Source organism: Chaetodon auriga, chromosome 23 (genome assembly GCF_051107435.1).
Source record: "Chaetodon auriga isolate fChaAug3 chromosome 23, fChaAug3.hap1, whole genome shotgun sequence".
NCBI classification, from domain to species: domain Eukaryota; kingdom Metazoa; phylum Chordata; class Actinopteri; order Chaetodontiformes; family Chaetodontidae; genus Chaetodon; species Chaetodon auriga.
In genome coordinates, this window is record NC_135096.1 from 9365104 (window position 1) to 9392291 (window position 27188).

General features: G+C 41.9%; 2 protein-coding genes across 3 annotated transcripts in view; one reads left to right on the forward strand and one right to left on the reverse strand.

The window, feature by feature from the left end:
* LOC143315976 (gamma-aminobutyric acid receptor subunit beta-3-like) overlaps nucleotides 1-20655 on the reverse strand; it is a 57916-nt gene extending 37261 nt beyond the window's left edge. For both annotated transcript variants that reach the window (XM_076723617.1, XM_076723616.1), the window contains exon 1: nucleotides 20394-20655. In XM_076723617.1, the coding sequence (XP_076579732.1) occupies nucleotides 20394-20545 (152 nt within the window). In that variant the 5' untranslated portion in view covers nucleotides 20546-20655. The remainder of the gene's footprint in view (nucleotides 1-20393) is intronic.
* LOC143315977 (gamma-aminobutyric acid receptor subunit alpha-5-like) lies at nucleotides 1099-25242 on the forward strand. Its single transcript, XM_076723621.1, has 10 exons — nucleotides 1099-1618; nucleotides 2164-2245; nucleotides 3066-3190; nucleotides 4803-4870; nucleotides 6150-6370; nucleotides 11150-11232; nucleotides 15675-15818; nucleotides 22183-22335; nucleotides 22588-22799; nucleotides 23505-25242. The coding sequence occupies exons 1-10, from the start codon at nucleotides 1594-1596 to the stop codon at nucleotides 23802-23804; spliced, it is 1413 nt and encodes a 470-aa protein (XP_076579736.1). The 5' UTR covers nucleotides 1099-1593; the 3' UTR covers nucleotides 23805-25242.
* The last annotated feature ends 1946 nt before the right edge of the window (nucleotides 25243-27188 follow it).

Consider the following 27188-nt stretch of genomic DNA (forward strand, 5'->3'; position numbering starts at 1 on the left):
TTTATTGAGGAGGAATTGAAAAGGGAAACGCTACAGAGTGCAAATTCAGAGCGAGATCTCTGGATCTTTTGCTGGTTTTATTTCACTCGAACAATTCGGGGTCTCATACTAAACAGCTCTCGGTTCCAGTCCACACAAACTGGTCATTCACCTCCTTAGGATTATAAAATCGTGAGCACACATTATTTAAATCAAAATGCAAATGGTTCCCCGCCTCCCTGCGCCAACGTGAAGGTGAAAACTTGTAGAATACCTCAACTACAGGACATGGAAATAAGAGAGTGTGTGGGAAAGCTGACTAGCAAGCTATCAGGAAGTCTAAAAGTGATGGATACATGATTTAAATGAAACTGAAATACTTAGCTAAAAGTAATACATAACTGTTAAATGAAAAAGTAAGCTTTAAGTGACGGATAGAGATCTAGAATGGGCAAAAGTAAGCTAATAACTTCGCTATATAAACGCGAAAGTAATGACAATACATAGCTGTTAAATAGTTGAAAGTAATGGATCAATATTTAAAATAGCCACAAGTAGTAATAAAAGGATGAAACAGTCCCACATACAGTTAGCTTAAAGTAAGAAATCATTTGCTGAATAGCGACAAGTAGCCTAATGTGTAAGTGTTTGAAAAAGCAAATCAAATTCATGGATAAAATGACATGGCTGGAGGCAATGGGTAAATTGTTGAAATGGATATCTAAACTCATGGATAAACACTTCATATAGTCAGCTAGGAATGAGGGATATTTCCTTATTATTACCGTTGAAAAAGTCAGTTGAAACTCATGGACAAATGGTGATAATGTCCAGCTTCTGCTACCCGAAAAACGCAGTTGACTAAATCGACCTTAAAAGTACAACTGTGTGAAAACATTATTTCTTTACGTCGTGTTAAACAACACCCAGTTTAAAAATGAGCACATTTGACCAGGACGAGAGGTGTCAATGAAAAATGGGCCTGCTAGAGTTCATTTGACAGGTATGTGCTCCTTTAATCGCCTCGCGTACAGACAAAACGTCATTTTTGCTGTTGAGTTCAATGACATGCTTTAAAAAACCCGCACCTGATTTTGTTAACATCTGACTTTCCCCCCCAGCTGCACCGGCGGTGCGCCTCCTCCTCCCAACCCACCAATGGGGAGCACCTATTACAAAATTATTAGCCTCTGTTGCAGCACTTCATTCTCTCGCACCGGCAGTAGGCGGTACAGCAAAAGAGACGGAAAAAAATGTGGAGTGAACCCGGTCTCCTTCGAGGCTGGCGGACAAGACCGAGGAGGCAGCCCGTGTGATGCTGCTGCTGCTGCTGCTGCTGCAACACCTCTGGAGGCGATGCAGGAGACGCGGTGCAGCAGGCGCTGAAGGAGGAAGGCGGTGTAGCCTATAGGAGAAGACCAGACAGATACTACAACACCGCTTGATGGGGAGCCGATGACTGAGAGAGAGAAGGAGCTAAGCTAAGGAGAAGAAGGAGGGGAGACAACCGACAGGCACGGAGATTAGGTGACTGAACCGTCCAGTTTTGACGGAGACCCCCAGCCTCCAGTCGCTGTTTGAGGAAAAAAAAGCCAACCTCCCCCCCCAAAAAACATGGTGGTGATAGATCTGCATTCAGGTACCCCCTTTTTTCCTCCTAAGGCTTTTAATGACTACCCACAGCATGGCAAATAGAGATGCAGTTTCATGTTTTTGGTGATGGAGAGAGTGGAAAAGGGTGATGGTGGAGGAGAGGTAAGGGGGGGTGGGGGTGGGAGGGTGGCCCATATGAATTGTATTGCGCTGGATTCAAACGCAGCGGAATGGGGACAATGGGGATCAGAATGCAGGAAACAGCTGTTTTTATGTTTGTTCTCTATGACATCCCAGCTTTTGTGGTGCTGGTGAGGCAGATGTTTTGGATGTTAAAGAGTTGCAGATTGCAGCTTCATTGAGCTGAGATTGTCCCGCCGCTTGATTTAGTGATTCCTGTGATGGTCTGCAGCGGGCTAAAGAGTTTCTTTGTGTGAGTTAGGGGCTGCCTTATTAAGATTGCTACACCTTTTAGCTCAGGATATAGTGGAATAGCATTGTTTTTTGTAATGGCTGTTTGGGTGTTTGATTTTGTGATGCATTTGTGTTCATTTTTCTTTGCCTCTTTCTGTATATGGATGTATGTTACAGCTAAAAACAACAACGTGAGCAGGAATTCAGTCATGGCAAGGCTCGTCCTTTCCCTCCTGCTCCTGTGTGGATGCCAAAATAGGTAAACCACAAGACACATTTTCAACATGTCGCAAAAGTGTGGTTGCTCTGAAATGCCGAGCTTGAAGCCTACTACTTGTATTATTAAAGCAAAATGTCTTAAAGTTGCCATTTGCTTAATTGTAAGTTGCATTTTCAGTGCATTCAGCAGTATTGTCACAAATTGTGACTGCTCCATCTGCAATTTTGTAAATGAAACTCTTGGATATTCATATATATTTTTGCTGAGGATTCCTGCCAGCTCTGCCCTCCTCTCTTTGATTGATCGCATATCCGAGCAGCACTCTGCTACAGCACCGCTTAAGTGGCTGTCCTGCACTCAGGAAAGGCAAAAAAAAAAAAAAAAAGATCTTTGGCAATGCTGTCAGTAAATCACTGGAACAGTCCACTCTCATCAGAGTAGATCAATGGCTTTTGGATCACATGCTCAAAACCCAGCTTGTAACCTTGTCCTCCATGTCTCTCCCTGGTAATTCTTGTGCATGGACACAGTGTTCTTTGTTAAAGAAAAGAAGAGAGGTAATTCTCCTCATTTTCAAGCCCTAGAAAAGGTGCTTGCCCTCAAGGCATAATGCTTCTTGCTATATTTTGAAGGGGAGCTCATTTGTTTATATTTGGATCACGTGTCAAAGCCTTAATTATCTCTACTGGTAGTTGTAAGCAGTCCTTATGTTCAATAATTAATCACAACAAGCCTGTCCTTAATGCGGGGAGCTAATTAATCACAATAACCGTGTCATGTTTGACGTCCCGCAGTTTGTGACGTCAGGATGTTGTTCCTCCTAAGGGTCTCTTTACTCTTGTTTCCTCTCCTCTCCTAGTCTCTGCCTGTCCTCCTCAGAGGCTCAGAAGGAGGCGGCCGCCAACGACAACAGCACAGTTTTCACCAGGATCCTGGACGGGCTCCTTGATGGTTATGACAACAGGCTCCGGCCGGGGCTTGGAGGTTTGCTGGGGACCAGTTATTTTTTCATTTCAAATTTTAGCACACTCAGAGCCTCCTAATATGAAAACGAGACATTAATCTTACATTTTAATATCATAATGCCACAGTCGAGCCTCCCAGCATGCTAACCTGACCCGTTAACCTGGACTCTGTGGGAGGCCCAGCGCCCCGCTGCGATTTCATGCACTGATTCCTGGGAAAATGCTACTAGACTGGCCGATACAGGGGTAGAAACTGCACAGGCAGATGTTAATTTTGCTTCCACATTGACTAAGGTGAATGCACAACGAGCGTTGTCAGACGCTGCGATTCCTTTTGAACTGAGGATCATGAATGCATGCGGCCTTTTCTTGTGCGGCAGGGAGCATAAATCAATCAAGTCATCTTCAACACTGCCTGAATTCAGTGTGCTGTGGTGTTTTATTCACGCTCTTCACCCTGGCAACAGGAGATAACCTTGAGAGCCGACAAATTGCCATTCAAAGATGGATATTTTCTTTTCTATGGGCTACTGAAAGGAAAGCTTTTCATTTTTGCCATCCCTGACTCGTTCACTAATGGATTGGCACTTAACTGCATTTATTCCACCATTTCCAACAAGCTTTTTATTTTGTCCTCATGACACTGGTCCTCATTTGACTCCCCCCATATGTACAGTTCATGTTGTAGGATGAAATGAGGCTTGGTCGTGCCGAGTGGCTCATGTGTCACGGCAAAAGCCTGCTCTCACATCCTGGTAACGGTTGCTACCCTTGATAAGAGAGCCTATAAATACATACCAGAAAAACATTCAGGCCTTCACTCAGCATTCAACAAGCTGCTCTCCACAGCACGACCAATCCCAGCTCGCCAGCACCAAATTTCTATGCATAAGGGAGATTTTGTTGGCTTTGCTTGTGCAAATGACAGAAATGATGTGGCACATCATCTTCAGAAGATGTGAAATGAGGGAGAAATCGTGGAAATGAGCGTATTGGTATGAGCACTGAGAAAGTACCAGTTTACCCTGTTTGTACAATCAATTGATGTGAAGTTTTGAAACAGCACAACTGATACTGAGCAGCTCACTATTTTCTTAATATCTTTTGAATTTGAGTAGAGCTGCAGCAATTAGTTGATTAGCTGATAGAGAGAATTAATCTGCAACTATTTTGATCATTTATATTTTAAATGTTTTTTGGTTTTTTTTAGCAAAAATACTGAAAAACACTTCACTTTAGCTTCTCTGCTGTAAATTTTTGCTGTATTTTTTCATCATTAAACCATTGTAAATTGATTATCTATGGGTTTTGGACTGTTGGTCAGACAAAACAAGATATTTGAAGGCATCACCTTGGACTTAGTGACTATTAATCTGGGAAATAATTGGTGGATTAATTGATGATGACGCCAATTGGTAGGAAAGACACAGCTGAGCAGTTAGAATACAAAATATATCCAGAAAGCGTGGTCAGGGAAGAACATCTCAAATACCAGGAGAAGACACTGAATTGCGGATGACAAATTCACTTAAAAATGTGCTTCATTACACTTAAATTCACTATATACTGCTTTTCACTGTCTGTCTGACGTCTTCTCACCTCAAACCTTCTCATCTGTTCTCTCTCAACAGAGAATGTCACAGAGATCAAGACTAATATTTTTGTCACCAGCTTTGGCCCGGTGTCTGACACAGAGATGGTGAGTTGATCAAAAGCAAACACTATAGATACACTGTGCTGGACAAACACAAACACACACGCACACGCACACGTCTCCAAAGCCCATCCAGGCTACTGTAGGTATTTTTAGACGGAAACATATATTTACATTTCATGAGACTGGCAGCGCTGCTCCTGTGAGAAGTACACTCATGTCCTAGTTGTGTCTTTGAAGATTGCTTCTTTTTCCTTGTAAATGAGACAATATGAGTGTGGACGACTTAAACTTTTAAGATTTAATGCGATGTGGCTGGCCCATTCCAGCTTGTTCCAAATGATTCATCCCCTTATGAATCCATTCTCTTATGAACTATACGGTTCCACCTGGATAGCAAAACGCATTAAATCGCTTTCATTAAATCTTCTATTACACCCTGCAGTATCCCTGGCACACTTTGACACAGCAGTGATCAAACTTGCCACTTTCCTATAATTGACTTGGAAAAGGTATTGACAGGGGCACTCCTTTGATTAATGAAATGTGGCAAGAGACTTGAATGGTTTTGTGGTCCTTAAAAGCTTGTATGTCAGTGTGCTAACAGCGTCATTATTCTGTGGGATGGAGTATTGTATTTGTGTCTTGTTCATTTGTTTTGGGGTTTTTTTTGGCTTGAGGCGTGTCGAGATTGCACACACGAGCTAATTTATGATGGATTTCTACACCCAATGTTTGATCACCATATCTGTGAAATCTTACTTGATTTATTGAAGCATAAAGGAGTTAAGGAGTAAGTGCAATGTTTGACAATTTTGTTCTGATTGACAAAAAGACGCCAGTTAAACAAGCTTTTACCTGTCTCAGTTTATTTACTTTCTTTGCAATGTGATGAGGAAATGCGAAAAAACAACATTTCGAGCTCCATTAAGGAAGAATTCTGCTTAAAAGTCCACAATTTTCTGAGTCTAAAAAAGAAAATGACACTGCAACGAAGTCACGAAACACAAACTGAGACCATATCTGCCTTTAAATTCTTGTTTTGGGTAAATGCACCCAAGTAAGTGATGTTGTGGAGCATGAGAGAGAAACGGGGGACCATCTCTTTAGAGGAGGATCTTTTGCCTTTGGCATCTTTTGGGATGTAACAATCGGTAAACATGAGACCAGAGTGCAGTTCACTGACATCGCATCACAAGGCTTCTGGGTCCAAACTGTTACCTCTCACTGCTATTTTGGAGTAAAGCTGCAAATCTGATCTGTTCCCATTTCTTGCCTTTTTCCAGCAGAACCCTCTGAAATCCGTCTTTTGCTTGTGTCTCAGGAATACACCATAGACGTGTTCTTCCGTCAGAGCTGGAAGGACGAGCGTCTGTGCTTCAAAGGGCCCATGGAGATGCTGCCTTTAAACAACCTGCTGGCCAGCAACATCTGGACCCCCGACACCTTCTTCCTTAACGGCAAGAAGTCTATTGCTCATAACATGACCACGCCCAACAAGCTGCTAAGGCTGAAGGATGACGGCACTTTGCTTTACACTATGAGGTAGGTTATAACACAGATGTTGTCCTCTGGTGTGGCTGATTCGCATGAACGCTTTGGCTTTTTACAATTTATAGACCCTGAATAATGAACTGCGGCTAAGTGCTTTGCTTCATAACAACCCTAATTAGAAACCCCGGTGGCACTAGAGAAGTAGAATTGTCTGCACAGTTCAAGGTGTTCAATGTTTCTTGGGTCTTAAAATCCTCACATGAATTGAGGGCACCTCCCACTTATGCACAGCATGGCACTAAGTGGAGGTTAGTACAGGAAAAAGTACATAGAAATGAAGAAAACAGCTAGCAAGGCCAAGCAATACACAATCCAGCTTTGAACTCAGAGAGACAGAGAAGTAGCCCTCAGACTGTAGGAGAACAGTGACACCTAGTGGTCAATCAGAGGCATTTCATTTGAAGTCCATGTTACAGTTAGAGCAAAGTGCAGTGGACAGCAAATTTTTCAAGCATTTCTTTAAATCCTTGTAGCTTTTCTAACTCTTTCAGCTTTCTGTTTTTAACTCAATTTGAGATATTGTGAATGAAGGATAATATAAATATCAGTGTGAAGTGTCTCTTTAAGTGTAGGGCTTTGAGGAAAAACTGCAGCAGGATATCATCCATTATGAAAAGCAGCCTCGTTGTGAACTCCAGTTTTTGGCAGTAATGCAGTGGTAAATAAGAAAAAAAACAAAGGCGGAAAGGGGCCAACAACCAGATGGTGATCGCTATAAACTAAACCACCGGTATTTACACGGCAATGGAAACTGGAAAATCTTCTCCACTTCACTTGAGGAGAGAATAACAGCCCTCTGAGGGACAAATTGTTGTTTTTGTTTAGTGGAACGTCAATGTAACCACCAGGACTCACTGTGACCTTTGGACCAGAGAATTAGAATAATGCTGTGCTTATCCTCAGGAGTTACTGTAGCTGCAGGACTTAAGAGTGACTGTATCACGGATGAGAGCACTCTATCTGATACCAGTGCCACCCACAGGGAGAATAGTGCTGGATGGAGGACAGATTATCCATATGCAATCGCCCTGACATATATACATATCCAAAGAAGAGCTTATTTATAGACGCGTCTTTGTCACACGCACCAGACGCACACATGAACGCAAACCGTGGGAGTCAAACATGTTTTCTGCACTAATCAGTTGTAGTGACGCTCAACTTTGACCTCAAGGCTTAACAAGTAAGGGATTGCATGAATGTCTGTGTTCATTTCCATATGTGTAATATTATGGATATCTATGCATACATGTATTTATATCTCAATGTAAAAATGGAGAGAGAGAGAGAGCTTTTGATTCCATAATCTAAAAATGGCATCAGATTCCCTGCCACAGTTGGAATGAAGTAGCAGTAGGTTGCTTTTAATCGTCTAATTGTTACAGCACTGTGCTTGTCATTACCAGCACAGCTTAACCACAAGCAGCACTGGTTTTATTTCCTGCACGAACACACACTTATACACACACATGCACACGCAGGCCATCTGGGAACTTGCAGGTCACAGTTAGCTCAGCAGCATTTTTTGTTTTGTTTTGTTTCTCTTTCTGTCCATTTGCACTTTTTATTAGCATAATATTAGCATAAGGCCAAAACTTGATGACAGTCTGTATTCTGCATTCAGCCTTTTGTCCCAACGATCCTATTAACCCTCGTGTTTAATGACATTGGCTTTATTTCTTAATTGTTTGGGGTCCCACAGCCTCTACTGCTGTTTTTGTAAAAATATAACGATACCTATAAAATCAAACTTTTGTTTCCTTCAAGTATTTGTCTTCTTTTCTTCTAACGTTAATAAAACCCGATATTTGGATCAGTTACACCCTAAGAGATGTATATCTCCATGTCAGAGCAAACTGTCATAAAACACAGATGGCAATAAGCCAAAGAGACTTATTTGTTATACTTAATTATAAACTAGAGCACATGCATTCATATATTTAACCAGATTTTACAGCTGCAAACAGAGGTCATTTTCTGTAACATGTCATCTGTTTAAAATCATGCTTATAGTCCTAAAATTAGGACAATGCAGACTAAAGTATGATGTTAAAAGTCTGCAGGACCCCTACCAAAACATTAGGGTTACCCTTACCCAAACCCTATAACAAGATGGCTTAACTACTGTATACCTTACATGATGAGCTAAGTCAAATTTTGAGAGCAAAACAATCCCAATTTCCTAATATCTGTAACTGCAGTAATATAAATTATTTTTCTGATGTTCAAGAACCAGTTGTCATTTGAGAAGCACTTGCAGGTGCTGTAAGCATGTACATATTTTTGGAAATGCATAAAGCATCCGGTATATGGAGTATGTGCCGAGCTCCACATGTGCAGATCCCTCATTCACTCAAGACAGTGCACATACACACTCAACACAGATACTACTCTGAAAACATGTACTATACACACTAGCAAGCAGAGATATCTGTCATGTAAGTGCACGTTACAAACATTACATCCTCTCTGACACACACTCATCATGCTGGGGGTCAACGAAAGCTCCTCGAACTAAATGTGATTGTGGCGCCGCACCATTTGGAAAGCATTACCTCGAGGAAAGCGGTTGCTTTCATAGGGTCTATGCATTTGTCTGTATGGATAATTCATAAAATACCCCTTCTCACAATCCTCAGCGAGCTTAATGCACACGGGCTTGATGGCCCATTATAGCCGGATACGAGGTTGCAACACGTACGCTTTATCAGCTGGTTGAAACTGCTATATTACTACGGAGTGAGTGCATTACATGCCATTATCATTACATACAGTTGAGCTGCCATCCATTAACACGTCTAACTGTTCAGATTTTGTTTTTTTATATAAACCCAGCCCTCATGAGACTGACTGTTTGTGATACAAGTTGGAGGTGAAAAATGTGCTTGTTAGTGTGAAAAGACAGATGGTGCAGCGTGGTGGTGGCTCAGTGGTTAACACAGCATAAAGCTCCTGAAATCAAAAGTCAGCCTTTTCCGTTTTGTCCTGCCATCCCAAGTTCTTAACTTTTCTGCAAGGTCAGACATAAAAACTTTAGATTTCCCACAGGTGTGAAGGTCTGTGTGCTGCTGTGTTTCTGAGGTTTGACCCCCTGCCTTCTGCTCTGTCCAAACAGGCTGAGCTGAATCATGAAACTTATTCTAATCTGCTGTTTTACCACCAATATTTAAAGTCTAACTACACTGGAACACATAGACTCTGACTTTTAAGAGACAAATCACAAGACACCCCAATTTAAAAACAACGACTTTACAGGCATCCCTGTGAGTGGGACAAGGCCACATGAATAATTAGACCATGGCATAATAGCCAACAGCCATGTTCTCATTTATTTATCCCAAAGACACTCTTTCCTCTCCTCCATGCACAATCCTTCAGCTGTTTTAGGCACAATAATGTAATTGGATAATCCTGCACTGATGTGGAAAGCAAGCTGAGGCCCAAAACAGTCGACTCTGTAGGGACCAGAGGTGGCCCCTTATCCCACATTGTTATGCTCTGTTCACTTTAATGATATAATTGGGAAACCTCCTGGAGTAGATGCATACTGTACACGTGGGACGTTCTGAAGCATAAAAAAAAAAAAAAAAACATGACCCAAGAGGATTTGGCCACATCTTGGTGACACGGTTGTTATTAAGATAATAATACAGTTCAGTAAAGGAAAATGAAAAATAATTCACCTCATTCTGTCTGTGTAATGTTGAGGTTGCTCACATGCCTGAATGGCTAAAGGAGAAAACAAACGCCAGTGCTAAGAGACAGCTAAATAAAGGTACATTTTTGCCCATTTAATTCTCCTTCATTAAGCTCAGTGAGTCCACGTCATCAGATTGTTTTACTATTTATCATGCAATGAACAATAATACCCAGAGGGACTTGATTCAAGCTAGGTCAAATAGCTATAATAACAATGATAATAATAATAATGAAGAATTATGAGTGTGTGCTCAAGTTCTATGCTTGATTTCGTTAATCTCGTGGTTCTTTCAGGACACTGGGAAGGTACCATCACAGCAGCTAAAATGATAGCCTTTAATGATTGTGAATGACAGGCAGAAAATTTGATTTGAAAAGCTATTTTCTGTGCGAATGATTTAAATAGTCTGATTGAACGAAACTAAGTGGAGCAGGAGATCGCCATTCAGTCTGTGTCCTTAGCAATTCAAATGACGCTCAGAGCTCAGGCTGCGTCTTCACATTCGTATTCCAGTGATCTGGATGGACAGGTGATTGGCAGGGCAAAATGAAAAAGGACTTGCAAGAGAGTTTGTGCCGAGGATCATTAGAAAATAGCTTCCCAATCTGTTGTGTTCAGACGAGTGACAGTCTGTGACCACTAGGTGGCAGTGTTGCCTCTGTAATACCAGTGTTGCTGAGAGAGGGAAATCTTGCACTTGCATGCGTCATGCATGGAAGTGTACTCTCATTCTACTGCTTTGAGAGAAAGCTCCCACATATATGCTCCATATCTCTCTCCTTCATGAGTTTCTAAGGCTGTTTAGTGGTTATCATTGTAAAGGTAGTAATGCTGTGACCTGTTTTTGCTGCCCTGTAATTTAAGTGACGGTAGTTGTAGCTCTTCCTGTAATTGTACAGCACTCTGTATAAGAAATCCACTGAAATGTTTAAAGGTTAAATGGTGCGTGTGAAACAAAGTATGACACGAAGCATTTCCCCATCTCACAACGTAGCAATTATAAAATGGTGACCGCTAAAGTCAGACCTTGTTACGTGTTTAATGGATATATTGTATGTGCTTTGCCTTAGACTGACCATATCAGCAGAATGCCCCATGCAGCTGGAGGACTTCCCCATGGATGCACACGCCTGCCCTCTCAAGTTTGGCAGCTGTGAGTAAAATCTACTTTTATATTCATCTTGTCCCTTCGCTGTATACTAACCCCAGCTATTATGTGATATCCACAATAAGTCATGCAAAAGATTAATCCAGATTTAGAGAACAATAAGGAATCCTTTTAGACAATGTTGGATAATTGATCGAATGCTGCTGCAGAAACGTCATTATCTGCTTTCTGTGTTTGCTCTCCTCACTTTAAATTCATTATTGGCAAGTTCACTTTTAAAAGCAAGACTATGCAACTTTGAACAGCAGCCACTGCGGCTACACGTGAACATTTACAGTATAATGCCAAACGCTAAACTACTGTTTGTCATTTAGCTAAAATGCTTAGTAGTGCCAGTAATGACGCAGCATCATAGAGCTATATTTTCCTAAAGTTAATCGACTGGTCATATCAGACCAAGTAAGGCTGCAGCAGTAAAGCCACTCAGTGCAATGAAGTGAGCAATGGTGCATTTTATTTCTTATGAATTCAATATGTAGGAAGGAAGTAAGGAGGACTGCGCTATGGTGCTGTTTTGTTTAGTTTTCAATCATCAGCCCACTGGGATAAGCACCATATGAGGAAGAGGAGAGAGAAGAGGTCAATAAGAGAAGAGAAGAGAAGAGAAGATTACTGCGTGCTCCCCAACACTTAATTAGGCCAATGATCGGAAGGGCTTTCCCCAATGCCTTCTTAACAGTCTGTGTGTCCTACCAGTGAGGACATGTATAGAAACCTGAGTGGCCCTGAGGGTATTTAAAGGCAGATCTGGCCAAATGCCACATCTCGGGAGCCTCTTGGGCTAAAAGGATGAGGCTCTTATCCCCAGCTTTCTGTGAGACGCGGTCCAGCCGCATTCAGTATGTAAGAGAAGCACTTTTGACTGCAATCCAATTATAGTGTAAGGAGCTGATGGGACCTCCTATGGCAGACACCAATATAATCGCCCCGGTGCAATACCCTGCAGGTGAGAGGTGTAAGTGTGTAATAGGAATAACGTGTTGATGGCCGCACTGCATATTCACAAGTTGGCTTCATGTATATTCTTATCTTTTCTTTCATTCTCTGCTGTCGCACTGGGACTAAATGTGGCCCTTCAATCTGACCTGACAACCTCCTGAAATAGTCTTTGTCCTCAGGTGGCATAACGTGGCTAAACCTCCACATTACACTGCAGCTAATGGGCTCTGCTATCATTACAACATGATTAGACAGTTAAAGCTGCAGAGCAAAAGGAAGCAAAACAGACTAAAATCCCTTTTCTTCAAATAAACAAAATGGCTGAAGTGCCTGACACAAACATTGTTTTAGTCCAGTAATCTGTGACAACACTAAACAGTATTTTGACTGTATCCACTGTTTACTATTGTCATCAGTGGGGGATGAAAGGAGACAACATCCGGTGTAATGAAAATGGGCAAAATTAATCCCCAGTGTAAAAAAAAAAAAAAAAAAAAGTCACCAAATCTCTCCATCCCCTCTCCTCTTTTCAGAATGTCATGATTTTAGATTTCATTACTGGCCTACAAAGGCAGAGAGCAGTGACCACTGACGCAGTGAAGCTGAGAAAAAAGGTTTTAAGAGTTAAAGGGTTTTCAGGCTGGCATGCAAACTGCATAACACTGAAAAAGGTTCTAATGCCTTCATTTTATGCCTTTTTAGACTGAGTACTTTACCCAGAAAGCGCTGCTATACAACCAATACCTAAAAATGCAGATGTTACACTTGTTATACTTTATAATTTATATTATTTTACAGTCGATAGATAAATTAATTGTATTTATACTGTTACTGTTGATGATACCAAATGTGACTGTCTGTCCATCTACTATTAATATTTATGTTGAAGTGAATGCAGTAAACTAACTAACACTTAAATATATTTCCACATGTCATTTGAAGGTGACTCTTTTGCTTCTTGGGCTGCAAAGTTGATCAAAATTGATATTTTTCAATTAGCTACGACAAACTGTGGTTAGTTGACTGTGTCTCTGTAGTTTGCATTTTGGCTTTGCGGGTCACAGTTACAATAGACAGTCAAGCTGGTCCAAGTAACAGACACAGCCTGCTCCCTGAATCAGCACATAAATACACAGGTGGTGATGATGTGAGGTGCGCAAAACGTGACCACTGAGCTGTGCGAAAACAATAAAATATGTTCTGGTGAGTCATCTCTCAGCCTGTCTTGCCTTCAACCCACAATGATCCCGCTGAACATCTGTAGTAGTGAATCATTTTATGACTGCTGTCCTCCTTGCAGCCTCTCATAAGATATGAATGTGTGAGTAACTTTTAGAAATAAAACTTGAGCGCCTTCATAGTCTGACTCCTCCTGCGGTGCCAATCACCAGAGCATCAATGAATCTTTCATCAACATATTTGATCAGCTAGTCAGCTAATTAAGCTAAAGTTGGCTGCATAAGTTTGAAAACACTGTCTACTGCTAACCTTATCATGCTATCCTGTTAAAAGACTGAGGCTAAAACTACATGTCACAGGTACAGGTGAACATCCTGACCAGTTCATGATCCATGTAGGAGACATGTCCACACTGGTTTTCTAATTATTCTATCTATATTTAACAGACATAGCCAAAAGAAAGTAGCTTTAGTTGCCTAAACTTAGCCAAACCTTAACCACAGAGGTGACAGATGGAAAAAAGAAGCTTAAGCCTCGTCAATTTTCTGTATTACTTTTGAAAGATCTCCTTCACATTTGACTGTCCAGCAGTACATTCAAATAATGGACATCGACACATTCAATATTAATTTGACTTTAACTTGTGTTGTTTAGAAAAAAGGCATCTTGGCTTGAGAAATCCTCTGCATTTAATATTTCAAACAGCTTCACTCAGAGTGTGTAGAGCGACTGTAGAGTAAGTGACGAGTTCGGCTGAGTTGTAGCTCCCCTTGAATCACACATAAGACGGGAGCAGCAAAGCATTAAGTGTGAACTGTTCGAGAGTTGGCACAGGTGCACTGTCCTGCCTGCCAAAGTCTTTAGCTCTTCGTCTGCGTAATGAAATTCACCAATAATCCCTTATTCCAATCTAACTACCCTACAATTAAGGTCCTGGCCTATGGCCTGACAGTGTCCAAATTTAAACTCTACATACCTTGTACAGAACTATCCAGCTTCCAAGTGAGCACCCAGAATGGAAACACTCAAGTTAAGAAGTTATCTGCTGGACAGAAATAAACAATGGCAACCCTCCTGCACAGGTCCAAGCCAAGGGTTTAAGTAGTGTTTCTGACAGTCAGCAAAATAAGTTGTAAATATTTGACTGTTTCAGTGCTGTTATGTCTTGTCCTGCGTTCTGTTCATGGATATTTAATGTACATAATTGTCTGCTTCTCACCTCCATAAGTTCGGAGGTGATAAGAGGACATTTGACTGAAATTCCCTGTGCATGTGCTCTTTTAAAAGTGAAAGTGGTGCTTGTCATGGCGGAAAATCTGATCTCTCCCCCGTATTAAATTGCCTCCTTTAGAGAACATCAAAATAAAGAATGAACATGAAATGAAATTGAGCATCTACTGTAAGTGGGCTGATGCAGCTCTCCACTCTCATTATTTTTCTTCTCAGCAGATGATTTCTGTTCCCAGTTTCCCATTCAGCCTGTCTGTTTTTTTAAAACAGATCTTCATCAATATTTTTCCAAATCTTATGTATGCATATTCTCAAAAATATGCCAAAACAGGTGACCGTAATCACAGTCAGCACCATTAGTAAACAGTTACTTGACATATTAGATAACTGTTAATTGACTGTTAGTTAAGGCTGATTACTGCACTGACCAATGTTAATTAATCTATCCTAAATGTTAAGTGTTATCAACTTTTCTACTAAATATTAAACTTGGATTGACTCTCCAGTTGAATTACGGCAGATAAAGACAATAAACACGTCATTCCAGATCTAAATCTTCAGAGAGATGAATGACAGATATGAGTCTTTTCAGAATACAGCCCTCACTAGGGGGCAGATGATGGATCGATATCCAGTGTTTGTGCAGGACTTAACATGAAGAAATGAACTAGTGAGAGAGGCTCCAGAGTTGAGACTCTCTTTTTCATCACAAGTGTGATGCAACACATTACGGTTAATCTGACTCGGTCTGGTTTCTGCTGACAGGGGAGCTCACCTCTGACCCAGAAGTGTGGTTTGAACAAAAATACACTCAAATATCCACCCACACACATATACAGGCATGCAAGCAAAAGTCCGTTTTTGGCCCCAAGCCTGCCGTCTAATGAAAAAGTGCTAGACAGACTCACGCGCTCAAATAAACACACAAACACAACATGAGCGACGACGGGGCTGAAAGTAACTGTAACGTGTTACAAATCTGCTGTGCTCAGAAAAGAAGCGACAACTTGCACTCTGGATGTTCCTGTACTTTCAATTCAATTCACAAGCTCATTTCAAGTCATCTCTCTGTCTCTCAGATGCCTATCCGGTGTCAGAGGTGGTCTACACTTGGACTCAGGGAGCTGCGAAGTCTGTGGTGGTGGCAGAGGACGGCTCCAGACTCAACCAGTACCATCTTATCGGGCAAACCGCCGGCACGGAGGACATACACACAAGCAGAGGTAAAGGAACGGACTTGAATATACACATAAACAAAGGCTTCTGTCATAATGGTCGTAGTGTGTAGTAGTAAGTACTACTGTCAGTTAATGAGGATTAGTAAAATAAGGTGTGGCAGGTATAAAAGTAGCAGGAGTAGTACAACTTAATCCAAAAGGGTGGAAATCTATGACGAATGAAAAAGCACAAGCGATGCACGAAAACTAAAGAGTAGGTGGAGTAATGTGTGTCTGTGAAATGAAAAGCCCAAACAGACAGCTGTACAAGACACTGCATTAGGTTTGTGTGTATTGTCCTTTCTCAGTTCTTAGCTGCTACGAGCTACTTTAAAACCAGTAATTCACTAAATGCTGCCGTCCATTCAAAAGCAATCAACCGTGTAAGCAGGAAGTCACTGTCGCATCACATGCTGGAACATTAAAAAAAAAAATGTTTTGATGAGTTTTAGAGCAAAGTGGTATATTTAACTGCCAGTCTCTGGTGTGTTTTATTCATATTTACATACATGGAGGAATATGCACGTTTCAGCATGAGTGGTATTCATGTGCTTAAGAAAGAGTGGGACATATGTGATTACGCTACTTATACTAATATATAGGAACAAGTAATTTCTTAGTGCTGTGTTATTTGCCATGAACGTGAGTGTTGTAGTTTATTTTGAGTCACTACATACAACAACATCCTGCTGCTGTAAATACTCCATATTAATCCACAATGGATACAGTCTACACTCTTTCCTCCTGTTTGAGTGCCCAAGAGGGCAAGAGGAAATGACTCAGACTTCAAAAGATGGAACAATTGATGAGATAAGATGGAATATTTGTGACTCATTTTGAGAGGTTTGTTGACATCAACACACATGTAGAATAATGCTCCTTCAACCGTTTAGAGAACACAACATGAAATATGAAATAATTCCAAAGGACTGCGATCACATCGTATTTTAAAAAGTTTTAGATGCTGATTTTCACCGTTTGTGTTCCTCACTGACTCACTCATCACGTCACTCTTAGTGCATCATCCTCCAGTCATCTTCCTTTCAACATTTTCAGACAGGTTTAAAAAGGGTTTACAAGGCAAACATGGCATCACAACGGTTTCCTGTTCATTAATTCCTGTCATTTGAACAAGGCTGACTTAGTCGACGCACAACAAGAGCCAAGTCAAAAACTTTCCACAGCCTATCGCTTTCAAGTTAAATGAAGAAACCTCAAAGAGAAAGATGCGGACCCCACCCAAAGGATCTCCGACCACCTCCATAGCACAACAATTTTTTTCAAATCCATTCAATCGCTTAATCACTTTTCTTGTGCGTCTTTTTCAAGAGTAAACTCGTACCGTATTTGATGCATGGTAAGTGAAATACCAAATAACGTGATGTAACTAATTCTAGATTAGAAAAGATAAACGCTGGGGAGATGGGCGTGCGAGGCAGAGAGTAAATGTGGGAAACATTATCAGGAGATCAGAGTCAATGAGTGGAGGCTAGTGGAGGAGAGTAGCCTATCCCTCACACAACCAGCTGTCTACAGGCCCGGACAGCCCTGTCAAACAACACTTATCCCCGCATGAGCCCATGCGCGTGCACGCACACACACACCCACACACATACAGAGCTAGAGAGAGACCTGAGACCTAGGGTTAATCCCCCCATCCAACCACCCATCAGCTTTTGCATAAGAAGATGACATCACAGATCAGTGAGGGATTGGTTGGTTGGCTGTCCCTGAGTGTATCTGTGTGTCTGTGGCGATGTGCTCTGGTACATTTATCTTACCAAATGTCCTCACAGCAATGGTAGGAAACAAAGTGAGGACAGTTACATCAGAGCTATGGGTTACGGTCAGGGCTTAAATAAAGTTGTTTTTCGGGTTATGATTGGAGATGTTTAATTTTGAAGTTTAGCATAATGGAAATAGCTTGATTTAAAATTCAAGTACGGTCCTCACACAGATGGAAGAAGAAATCTGTGTGTGTCTGTATGTTGGGATTGGACAGCCTCGCTCTGACACGTGGGGGTGGGGGCGTTGAAAGGCATCTGCTTAATACTCTTATGTAAAATGAAACTGTAATACACTTCCCTCCAGTTTCTAGTAGAATCATTATTAAAAGTGTGGATTTCCCCTGGTTTTTTTTTTTTTTTTTTTTTTTTTTGCAGGCCACAACTGAAACCTTGCCATTGCCTGGCTGACTCAGTGGTTTAAGTGAAGGGTTAAAGAGTTCATTGTTTGAAGGACTGAACTGCTGCCTGGCTGAATGTCCAAATTGTTGGTTAACTGGCTGGATGGTTGGTCAGTGGGCATGTTGACCAGTTAGTTAGATTACCAGTTGATAAATGGCTGGCTAAAAGGCTGAATGTCTGGCGGGCAAATCTCTTCTTTGATGCTGACACTGTTATTTTTTAACTACTGGTGACTGAAATGATCAATACCAGAATCCAGCAACACTTAAAGATGAGTCTTGTGGGAAATTCATCCTGAATAAACTGGAAATTAAAGATACCCTGTGGTACTTTTGTTTTTTTTGTTTTTTTTTGGTAAATAAACAAAATTATGTTTACATTTGGTGTTACTCACCAAAACACACTGTGTATCTGCAAGGCCTGACAGCCTCTTCTTCATGCAGCACTTGCAAAAGCAACCGTTCTGTATGTTTTAAATCACGCATGCTGGCTATCCACGTTTGCTCGTTGGTAGGGATCAAAAACGCTGCAGGGCTCAGTGTCTTCCTTTACTTGCCTTTGGCATTTTTTTGCCCAGTGCCGAGAGACTTCTACACAGTCTACTGTACTTTATTAAACATATTTGTCAACTGAACAGGTCTGAACTTCCATGAAGTAGAGCAAACTAGCAACAAACCTCACAGCATTGTATAGATAGTGCTGATGATAGCAATGGCAGGCCAGACACAAAGATCTGTTTCAATGCAAGAAGCTAATAAGGGTCAAACTGTTGTCAAAGACGTCACATTAATCTATAATTTACTTTCACTAGTTTCAACATTTAATAACTAGTCATTTCATATGTATTTATACGTCAGACAGTTTACTTGACATAACCTCGTTTGCGCTAAATCAGCAATCCACCATCTGGTGTTTTGACTATTACAAGAACATGCTCAACATTATCTGTGAATTCCACTTAGGCGAAGGACTAAAAGCAGGAAATCATCATTCATGCAGCTCAAAGCTTCTGTCTGGAAACCGTCCAAATCAGTGGTGGAGATTGCTGATGAGTTTGAGCTCAGGGGTCAAATTCTGTCCAGAAAGTTAATTTACTTTGTGTATGTGTTTGACTCTGTTGCCAATAACTTTTACAGCGCAAATATGACACTTAGATATCCCTTTAAATGGAATATTACCACCTTGCATGCAGTTTACAGCTGCTGCTGCTGCTGCATGGGACATCATGCATATGAGAACCACCTCCCACAGTCTTTTGTAGTGCATGATCCTGCAACATGACTATATTTAATATTTTATTATATACAAGTCTGAAGAGCCTGTCGAGAGCTCAGGTACAATAACAAGCGAGATCTCACTATTACAAGCCAAGCGTGGCTGGACTGCCTTGGTCCAACATGACAGCACATCATCAAAAATGATCACATTTGTATATTATGGGCAATAAATGTCTCCCTAAACAGGTGCATTTGCTGTGAAGGCCTGCAGATTATTCTTTACTCTGATAAAGAGGGAGGTTGAGGTGAGCTGTCACCAGCTTGATTAAAAGAAGTCTGACAGTCGCCTGCTGTTTTATTGGGTCTCGGCAAAGTAATGAAGCACTTGTAAAACAGAAATTTAAAAGAGCAGTCAATTAATGATTGTCCGGCCTTCCTTGTGTTGTTATTCTAAGCAGCAACATTTGGTCTCCAGGCTCTGGCTGCGTGGCCCAGATGAGAACAAAACTGACTTCTGTTTTTCTAATCAGTCAAAAAGTCTGAGTATGTGCATATATGTGGGAAATCTAGATGGTGGTCAGCTAATGATTTCCTGCAGGCTAATGGATTTAGCCTCTAGCTCTGAGGTTTTCAGAACATCACATCAACATAATTTGCCAACGGGCAACTTTTTAAATTGTTTTTCATACTTCATGTTCACTCTTAAACATGGGTTTTCCAAAGATTCAAAGTCTTAAAATCCCAGAAGAACAAGATGTTAGCTGTTTAAATTATCTTTAGATGTTGGTCGATAATGAGGATAGATCTTGAGAACTTATGCATTGCGGTCTATATCTGGAAATGCTGGACGGATGGCATGTTGTGAGGCTTTAATTAGCACATCTAATCTTAGAAAACACTCCTCTTTGAGGACATGGAGGAGGAGATTAGTCTGCAAGTTTTTCTCTTTAAGGACTTCTTTAAGGACATGCCTTCTCCTGTCTGAGACAGCAATACCCTGAAATAACTCCCCAACTCCAAAATTAGATAAAACGTACCATAGCAACAGTTCCATCTACAGTTTGTAGGGATTTGTCGGGCTTGTAAAGAATATGCTTTGGAACATTTCCAATTTGCACCTCTCTGGTTTCCCTTCAGGCAACACAATTAGAAGCAAAAATCGTTATTTTCCTACTCACCAGTTGACCAGCATGGCAGCGTTGTTCCCCGCCATAAAAGGAAGTTCCCCTTGGACATTGTGAAATACAAATCCTTGGAAGAAAAGCAATAAGATCCACCAGAGGAACATGTTCCTCCTCATTCCTCTGCCCCCAGTCCTGTCAGGATCCATGCATTAAGGGCAAAGGTGACCCTGGGGTGTCCCAGGTCAGCAGCACCTGAAGTTGATGGGGTAGTTGTGAGCCAGATGGCCTGGAGTCATGAGGGCGTCAGAGGGCCCAGGCGATGGGGTCGCAGTCAGAACTAACGGTGTTGTGGATCTCCTGATCGAGGCATGGCCGTGGTGCTGATGTTGATAAGTGTTGTGTGCACAGAGCGCCTGCAAAATAAACAGATTTACCTCACTTTCAGGCTGCTGTCAGTTGATGCTGGGATGCCCTCAGTGCATTTTCTCAATTGCTTCTTCTTCCCGTTGCACCCCAGCCAGTCCCATCAAGGATGTTTGATCATTATTCCACAAACAGCTGTCAAAGAACAAAAGAAAAAACGGCATAAAAGATAGAAAATGTCCACACGGTCACCCCCCCTCCATCCCACCAGTGATTAGCAGCAGTGTCCCTCTCCGTGGCTTAGAGTGTGTCCTGAGGTGTGTGTGTGTGTGTGTGTGGCGGCTGACAGCAGTGGGAAATCATGCTTCATGTGTGTTTCAGAGTGTGTATGTGTGCGTGTCGGCGCCTGGATTGGCAGGGTGGAGTGGGCGTGGCTTAGAGCTCTGTGAGGATCCCAGGACAGGAAGCCTCACCCCCCCCCACACACACACACACACAAACACACACACACTCCCTCTCTTTCTCTCACTGATGGCAGGATGCAGATTGTAACCAGGGATTAGGGAGGTTCAAAAATCCGATTTTGCACGGAGAAAGCCTCGTGTATTACTCTGTGTGTGTGTGTGTGAGTGTGTGTGTGTGTGTGTGAGAGAGAGAGAGAGAGAGAGAGAGAGAGAGAGAGAGAGATCTGCTAGTGCCCCAGTGTGTGGAATATAGTCATCAGGTTTTTCATAGTTTACCAGCGCCTGCAGTCACAAACTGCTGCCGGCGAGAGGATTTTTTTAAAGCCTCAAATGCAATCTTCAGTTCTTTAACTGAATATTGTGTCCCCTCTCTCTCTCTCTCTCTCTCTCTCTCTCTCTCTCTCTCTCTATCTCTCTTGCCTCACTTCCTCTGTCTTTGGATTTACGTCGGACTGTTGCCCCATTGTCCAATCCTGGACATTAACAGCATAATAACCTATTGTCATGTCCTTGCAATAATTAACGCTTCTTGCTCTCATTTTTCAGTTTAATAATGGATTTGAAGTCGGGTTAATTTCGCCGTTGCGTTCAGCTGAATATGTAATCTCTTCATCCCGGCTTCACTTTTTTTAACTGTTCCACCTCCGCCGCTTTCCATTCTGCAGTTTCCACCACCTCTTATTATTTCATTACAGGAAGGAGGACAGACACATTAGTTGGGGGGAAGCATGACAAGAGTTTTGAAGACTTTTAAAGGGATAGTTTGTGCCTGTTTTACTCAATATTTGAGTGCAATCTTGACAATCTTAAATACTGTTAGCCAGTAAGATTATGTTGTGTTAAGTGTAACCAAACATCTGCGGTGCTGTAAGGAGGTCAGATCACACATTAATAGATTACACTATTTACCCTGCTGTGGTTCAGCTTAAAGAATCATTTAGAGACATCTAAACACTCGCCTTGTTTATTGTCCCCATCTAACTTTCTATTCTTTTTATTTATTTATTTCCCCCCAGGACAGTACACAGTGATGATGGCCCACTTCTACCTGAAGAGGAAGATTGGATATTTTGTCATCCAGACGTATATGCCCTGTTTCATGACTGTAATCCTGTCCCAGGTGTCGTTTTGGCTAAACAGAGAATCAGTTCCAGCGCGGACTGTCTTTGGTGAGTGAAGCCGCTTGTTTACTCACTTACGTTTTTACTTCACATTTTATTTACCTGAGTAATATTCCTGTCATGCACGTTCACACAAGGGAGAATAATAACAGTTGCCCACTGAGCAGCAGCCTTGCAGTCGCTGGCAGTTAAGAATTATTAAAGTGCCCACCTCTGTTGAGCGAGAGGAGACTGCTACTCGTTTCCAGCCAGCTTGTAAAAACTCAATTTAAACTTGTCGCGGCCTTTGTTTGCACCCAGGGGTGACCACTGTGCTGACCATGACCACGCTCAGCATCAGCGCCAGGAACTCGCTCCCTAAAGTGGCCTACGCTACAGCCATGGATTGGTTCATCGCTGTCTGCTACGCTTTCGTCTTTTCTGCCCTCATTGAGTTCGCCACGGTGAACTACTTCACCAAGAGGAGCTGGGCCTGGGATGGCAAGAAGGCGCTGGAGGCACAGCACCCTAAGGTACAGCTACTGGACACTAAACTACACATTTAGGTGCAAAACACCTTAAAATACTCCACATGTAACCAAGGCGGTGTCTACAGAGGTATGTAGATTTAGCTGTTTCCCCCTCTGTCCAGTCTTTGTGCTAAACCAAGCTACCTGTCTCCTGGCTCTAGCTACATAGTTTAGCATTCATATATGCAGGTGGTGTCAATCTTCTCATCTAAGGGTTGGCAAGAGAGTAAAAAAGTATATTTCCCAAACCGTCAAAGTTTTTCTTCAAGAAATCACTTTAGTATCCGTGTAACATTACAGAGGTATTCCCAAATGAGAGGTAAGTTAAGTTGTGAACATCTAAGATGCTTTAGATGTGTGAAATGGCCTGAAATCCCTTCACAGCATTGATTAGTAGACAAGTTGCTTGCTTTAATATTACCAAAGGTGCCCAGGAAAACTGTCATGCATCTGTTAGTGGCTGCTTTAAAACATGTACCTGCATATTGCAATCATCATAAATAAAAGTCAAACTGCCACAGTGAGCACAGCACCTTTACCCGAATGTTTTGCCAGAAATATTTCTCAGCTGTAAAATCACTAATCATTCCAGACAGAATGAAACACATTGATTATCTCAGGCCGAAAACACTGGTAATAGCAGAGCAAATGACATCTGTAGAGGGCTTAAAACTAACTCACTGCTCAATGTCATCTGTCCCGCTGTAGAAACGAGACCCCATGGTGCTATCGAAAAAGCCCAACAACGTTTGCTCAGCGGGCGTCAACTACACCCCCAACCTCACCAAGGACGTGTCAATCTCCACCATCTCCAACACGACGTCGGTGCAGCTCCGGGCCTCTGAGACCAAGATGGTGGACCCCAAGAAGACCTACAACAGCGTCAGCAAGATCGACAAGATGTCGCGAATAGTGTTCCCCGTCCTCTTTGGAACCTTCAACCTTGTCTACTGGGCCACGTATCTGAACAGAGAACCGGTGGTGAAAGGAGTGGTCACCTCAACGTAATCTTTCTCTTTTTTTCCCTTTTTTTCCTCAGACAGAGAGTTTGTGTAAGGGAGGAAGTGTGAGCCTGATTTGAGAGTGGGTGGACTAAAAGGAGAGGGGTGGTTTAAAGTGTCTGCCCTTGACAAAAAAAAGAAAAAACAATATCTGCGCTTGAAGAACAAAACAAACTATACTCAACTATCTAATTCAAGCACTTTGAATGGATGCGAGGCTGCAGCAGAATCCCTTTCCTGTTTTTCATGGCCTAAAAACTGCTTGTTCGCAAAGAAACCGCTTCTAAGACTTTGTCGACGAGAGAGCGGGTGCTTTGCTTCTTTCTCATCTATCCTGCTGCAGTTTGCATGACGCTCTCCTCAAAAGGAAACCATGGACTCCTCTTTGTCTTGAAAACCGACCATGTATATGTCAATCACTGCTTAAAGTATGGGAGCACACTTCATCGCTACGACTTGAGGAGGGGTTTTAAACGAAGCAATTGAGCAATGTTGCCCAAATCTGGACCGCTTGAAATGCACTGAGCTTATGCTATGGAAAAAACCCTGCAATATAACATCTGAATCTGAAAAATTGATTAAAAATATACTTAATTCCACACTGTGTGGAAGAATCATCTCTTTAGATTAATGCTGCAAGTGCATTAATAATTTAGTTTTATGTCTCTTTTTTAAAAAAAAACCTTTGCCATTTTTTTCTCCTATTGCAGTGGGTGCTTGTGTGTCTCTTTGTACATCTTTACTTGAAGATTCAAAGCCTTCCGCTGCAGGCCTGGTTTCCCAAAAGCATTGGCAGCCGGAGTCTCAATGGAAAATCACAAAAAAACAAAAAACAAAAACTGACTGCTACCAGAAGGTGAAAGAAATACATTCAGTCAGATTATCATCACAAGAGTTTCTGGAGTTTTAAATGAACAAACGCTTCTTCATTCATAAAAAATTCAAACCTTGACATTTAGGCCGGCTTGCCAACAAGAACATTCGCTAAACTTCTTTGGCCCACTTACGCTGGGTGACTGGACGGCTGTGGATGGTGTGTTCAGGACAAATTTAGAACTGGATGTATGTGCTTTAACTGAATTCCGAGTGTGGGTCACTCAGCTAGGAAACTAATATTCACAGTTGAGAGGCCAGCGCTCGAAAACGCAGAGTGCGCCACATACAAATCAGCACAGTGATGCTGAGACTGTCATGCAGTGAGATGACCACGGAGAAAACCCATAATTTAGACAAGTATCAAGCAGCTCCAGGGGCCAGCTTCACAAAGACAGTAGATCAAACTAATAGTCAGACTTCAAATAGATGTTTAAATTCGTCCACTGTACAAAATCTGACAACTCTGAGACAAAGAAAGAAATCAGCAAATCAGTGAAGCATCATTATCACATCACTTTTCTGTGCTCTCGTGGGACTACATCAGATAAACTGTTCATTTATATATCAGCAAAAATAGACAAAAAAAAAATCCCAAAGGGAGTTGTGAACACATCAGCCACATGTCTGTAAAGGCCGGCTCTTCTCAGAAAGCAGCAGAGCAAAATTGCTTCTTTGGGAAATATGTGGTTGAAGAACTGCTGTCACTGGAGAGGTAAATGCTCACATGCTAACCAGCTGGGAACATGTTACCATTTAACCCCCCCCCCCCCCCCCCATGGCATTTTACTCTCATGACTGACCTTTATTATAGGGGGGGAAAAGTTCTCCTAACATGTTAGCTGTCAGGTAGCAAAGCTTGTTAACTCAGTTGCTAACAGGCATAAGGTCACAAGTTTTATTTTAAAGAGGTACTTGTACCATCGAGCACTGTTCCTAACAGTCTGTGGACCATGTTTTTTTGGGAGAAGTGTATACTCCAACAGCGGAGGAGAATTAAAAGTTAAGGGTGAAGCACAGCTAATGAGCTACGGCAGCTCAAAGGTCGGCACGGTCAGGATGGCTCCTTATTGGTCAACGATGCAAATTTGCGGATCACAATTGACCAAAGTTGAACTTTTGCACGGATTGACTTCTCCCCCTGTAGCATTCAGCTCAAGTGTAATTCCACGTTCACTGGCCGCATTTGATTTAGCAGAAAAAAGTTAGCAACCGAGATTTTGGGAAATTAGGCCAAGTCTCATACGGGAATCGTGTAAATAAACTTTTAATTTTTAACTCTTGGCTTTGACACAAAAAAAGACAATGTTTGTCTCATGTTTGAGTTTTAAATGCTCAGAAGAAAAAAAAAGATGCCAAAGTCTAAAGTTGACTTTCACTTTATTCAGAGTATGTTTTGGTCTGATAACTTTTTCCTTAATGTTTGTGTGCACGTGTGAAATTCTTTTCTTCTAACTGCTTGTAGAGGAGCTGATCAGACGTGGCTTTTGATCTTTGAACTGAACCTGATTTTTCCTTCCTTCCTTTCTTTCTTTCTACATTGACTTCGTTAAACTGGAAGCAATGAGCACACGTTATGGCATTTTGGCTGGAGCCCGCCAGAGCACGACATGTGTGACTGGCTGGAACATGGTGAGACATACTCAGGAACAAAAGAGGAGCCGTGCTCCCAGCCGAAGAGCTGCCTCAGAGTCACTGTCCCTTTAATCTCCTGGATTTTAAACAGTGCGGTTCACTCTGTCCCCTCCTGCTGGGAGCATTGTCCCTGCTAACTTTTTGGCGCTGAATAGACGTTGGTGAAAAAATCATATAAATAAAGATGACATCAGCTGCTACTGTACCTGCTTTGCGTCGTGAAATTGGGACCTACAGTAAATATCTTCAAGATATCCGCTTGGAATTCTTTCCAGAGCGCTTTTATTTTGAATTTTTGTGCAATAATATCCTGTAGAGTTTTTGTGCTGGTTTGGGTTGATGTTCAATCTGCATTTTATGTAAATCTAAGGTGTTGCTATCTGTCAAATGCTCGGCCTATCAGCAAAGCTAAGACTATGCTTCGGTGCTTGTTAAGGCACAGCAGCATTGCAAAAGGAAGACAAATGAAATGCAGCTGAAAGGCGATCTATACATCTGTCTGTCTAGGGTCACCATGGCAGCAAGTCCAGATGAACAGACATCCCTTTCCCCAGTAACAACCTCAAACCTCTGTATCACCCTCTCCCTGTTTGTGTCTGACTGTGCTGCTTATACACATTCTCAAGAAAACACACGTCAGTGCACATCGGCCTTTTGTTTCTCATCGGGCCAGCGGAAGTTGAGTCCTTCACAAATTTTGGGATCATTTGTTTGTTCTGTCAGAGCTGAACGGCTCCGGGGCTGCTTTGTTTGAGCTGGCCAAGCCTTATTTTGAGTTATGTTACCAAAGGAAATTAAACTGTAATAAGCATTTTGGTCCCTAGCTATGTGGAAGTGTATTTACCTCCATGATGGTCTGTGGATGGTGATGTCTGTCTGGTGG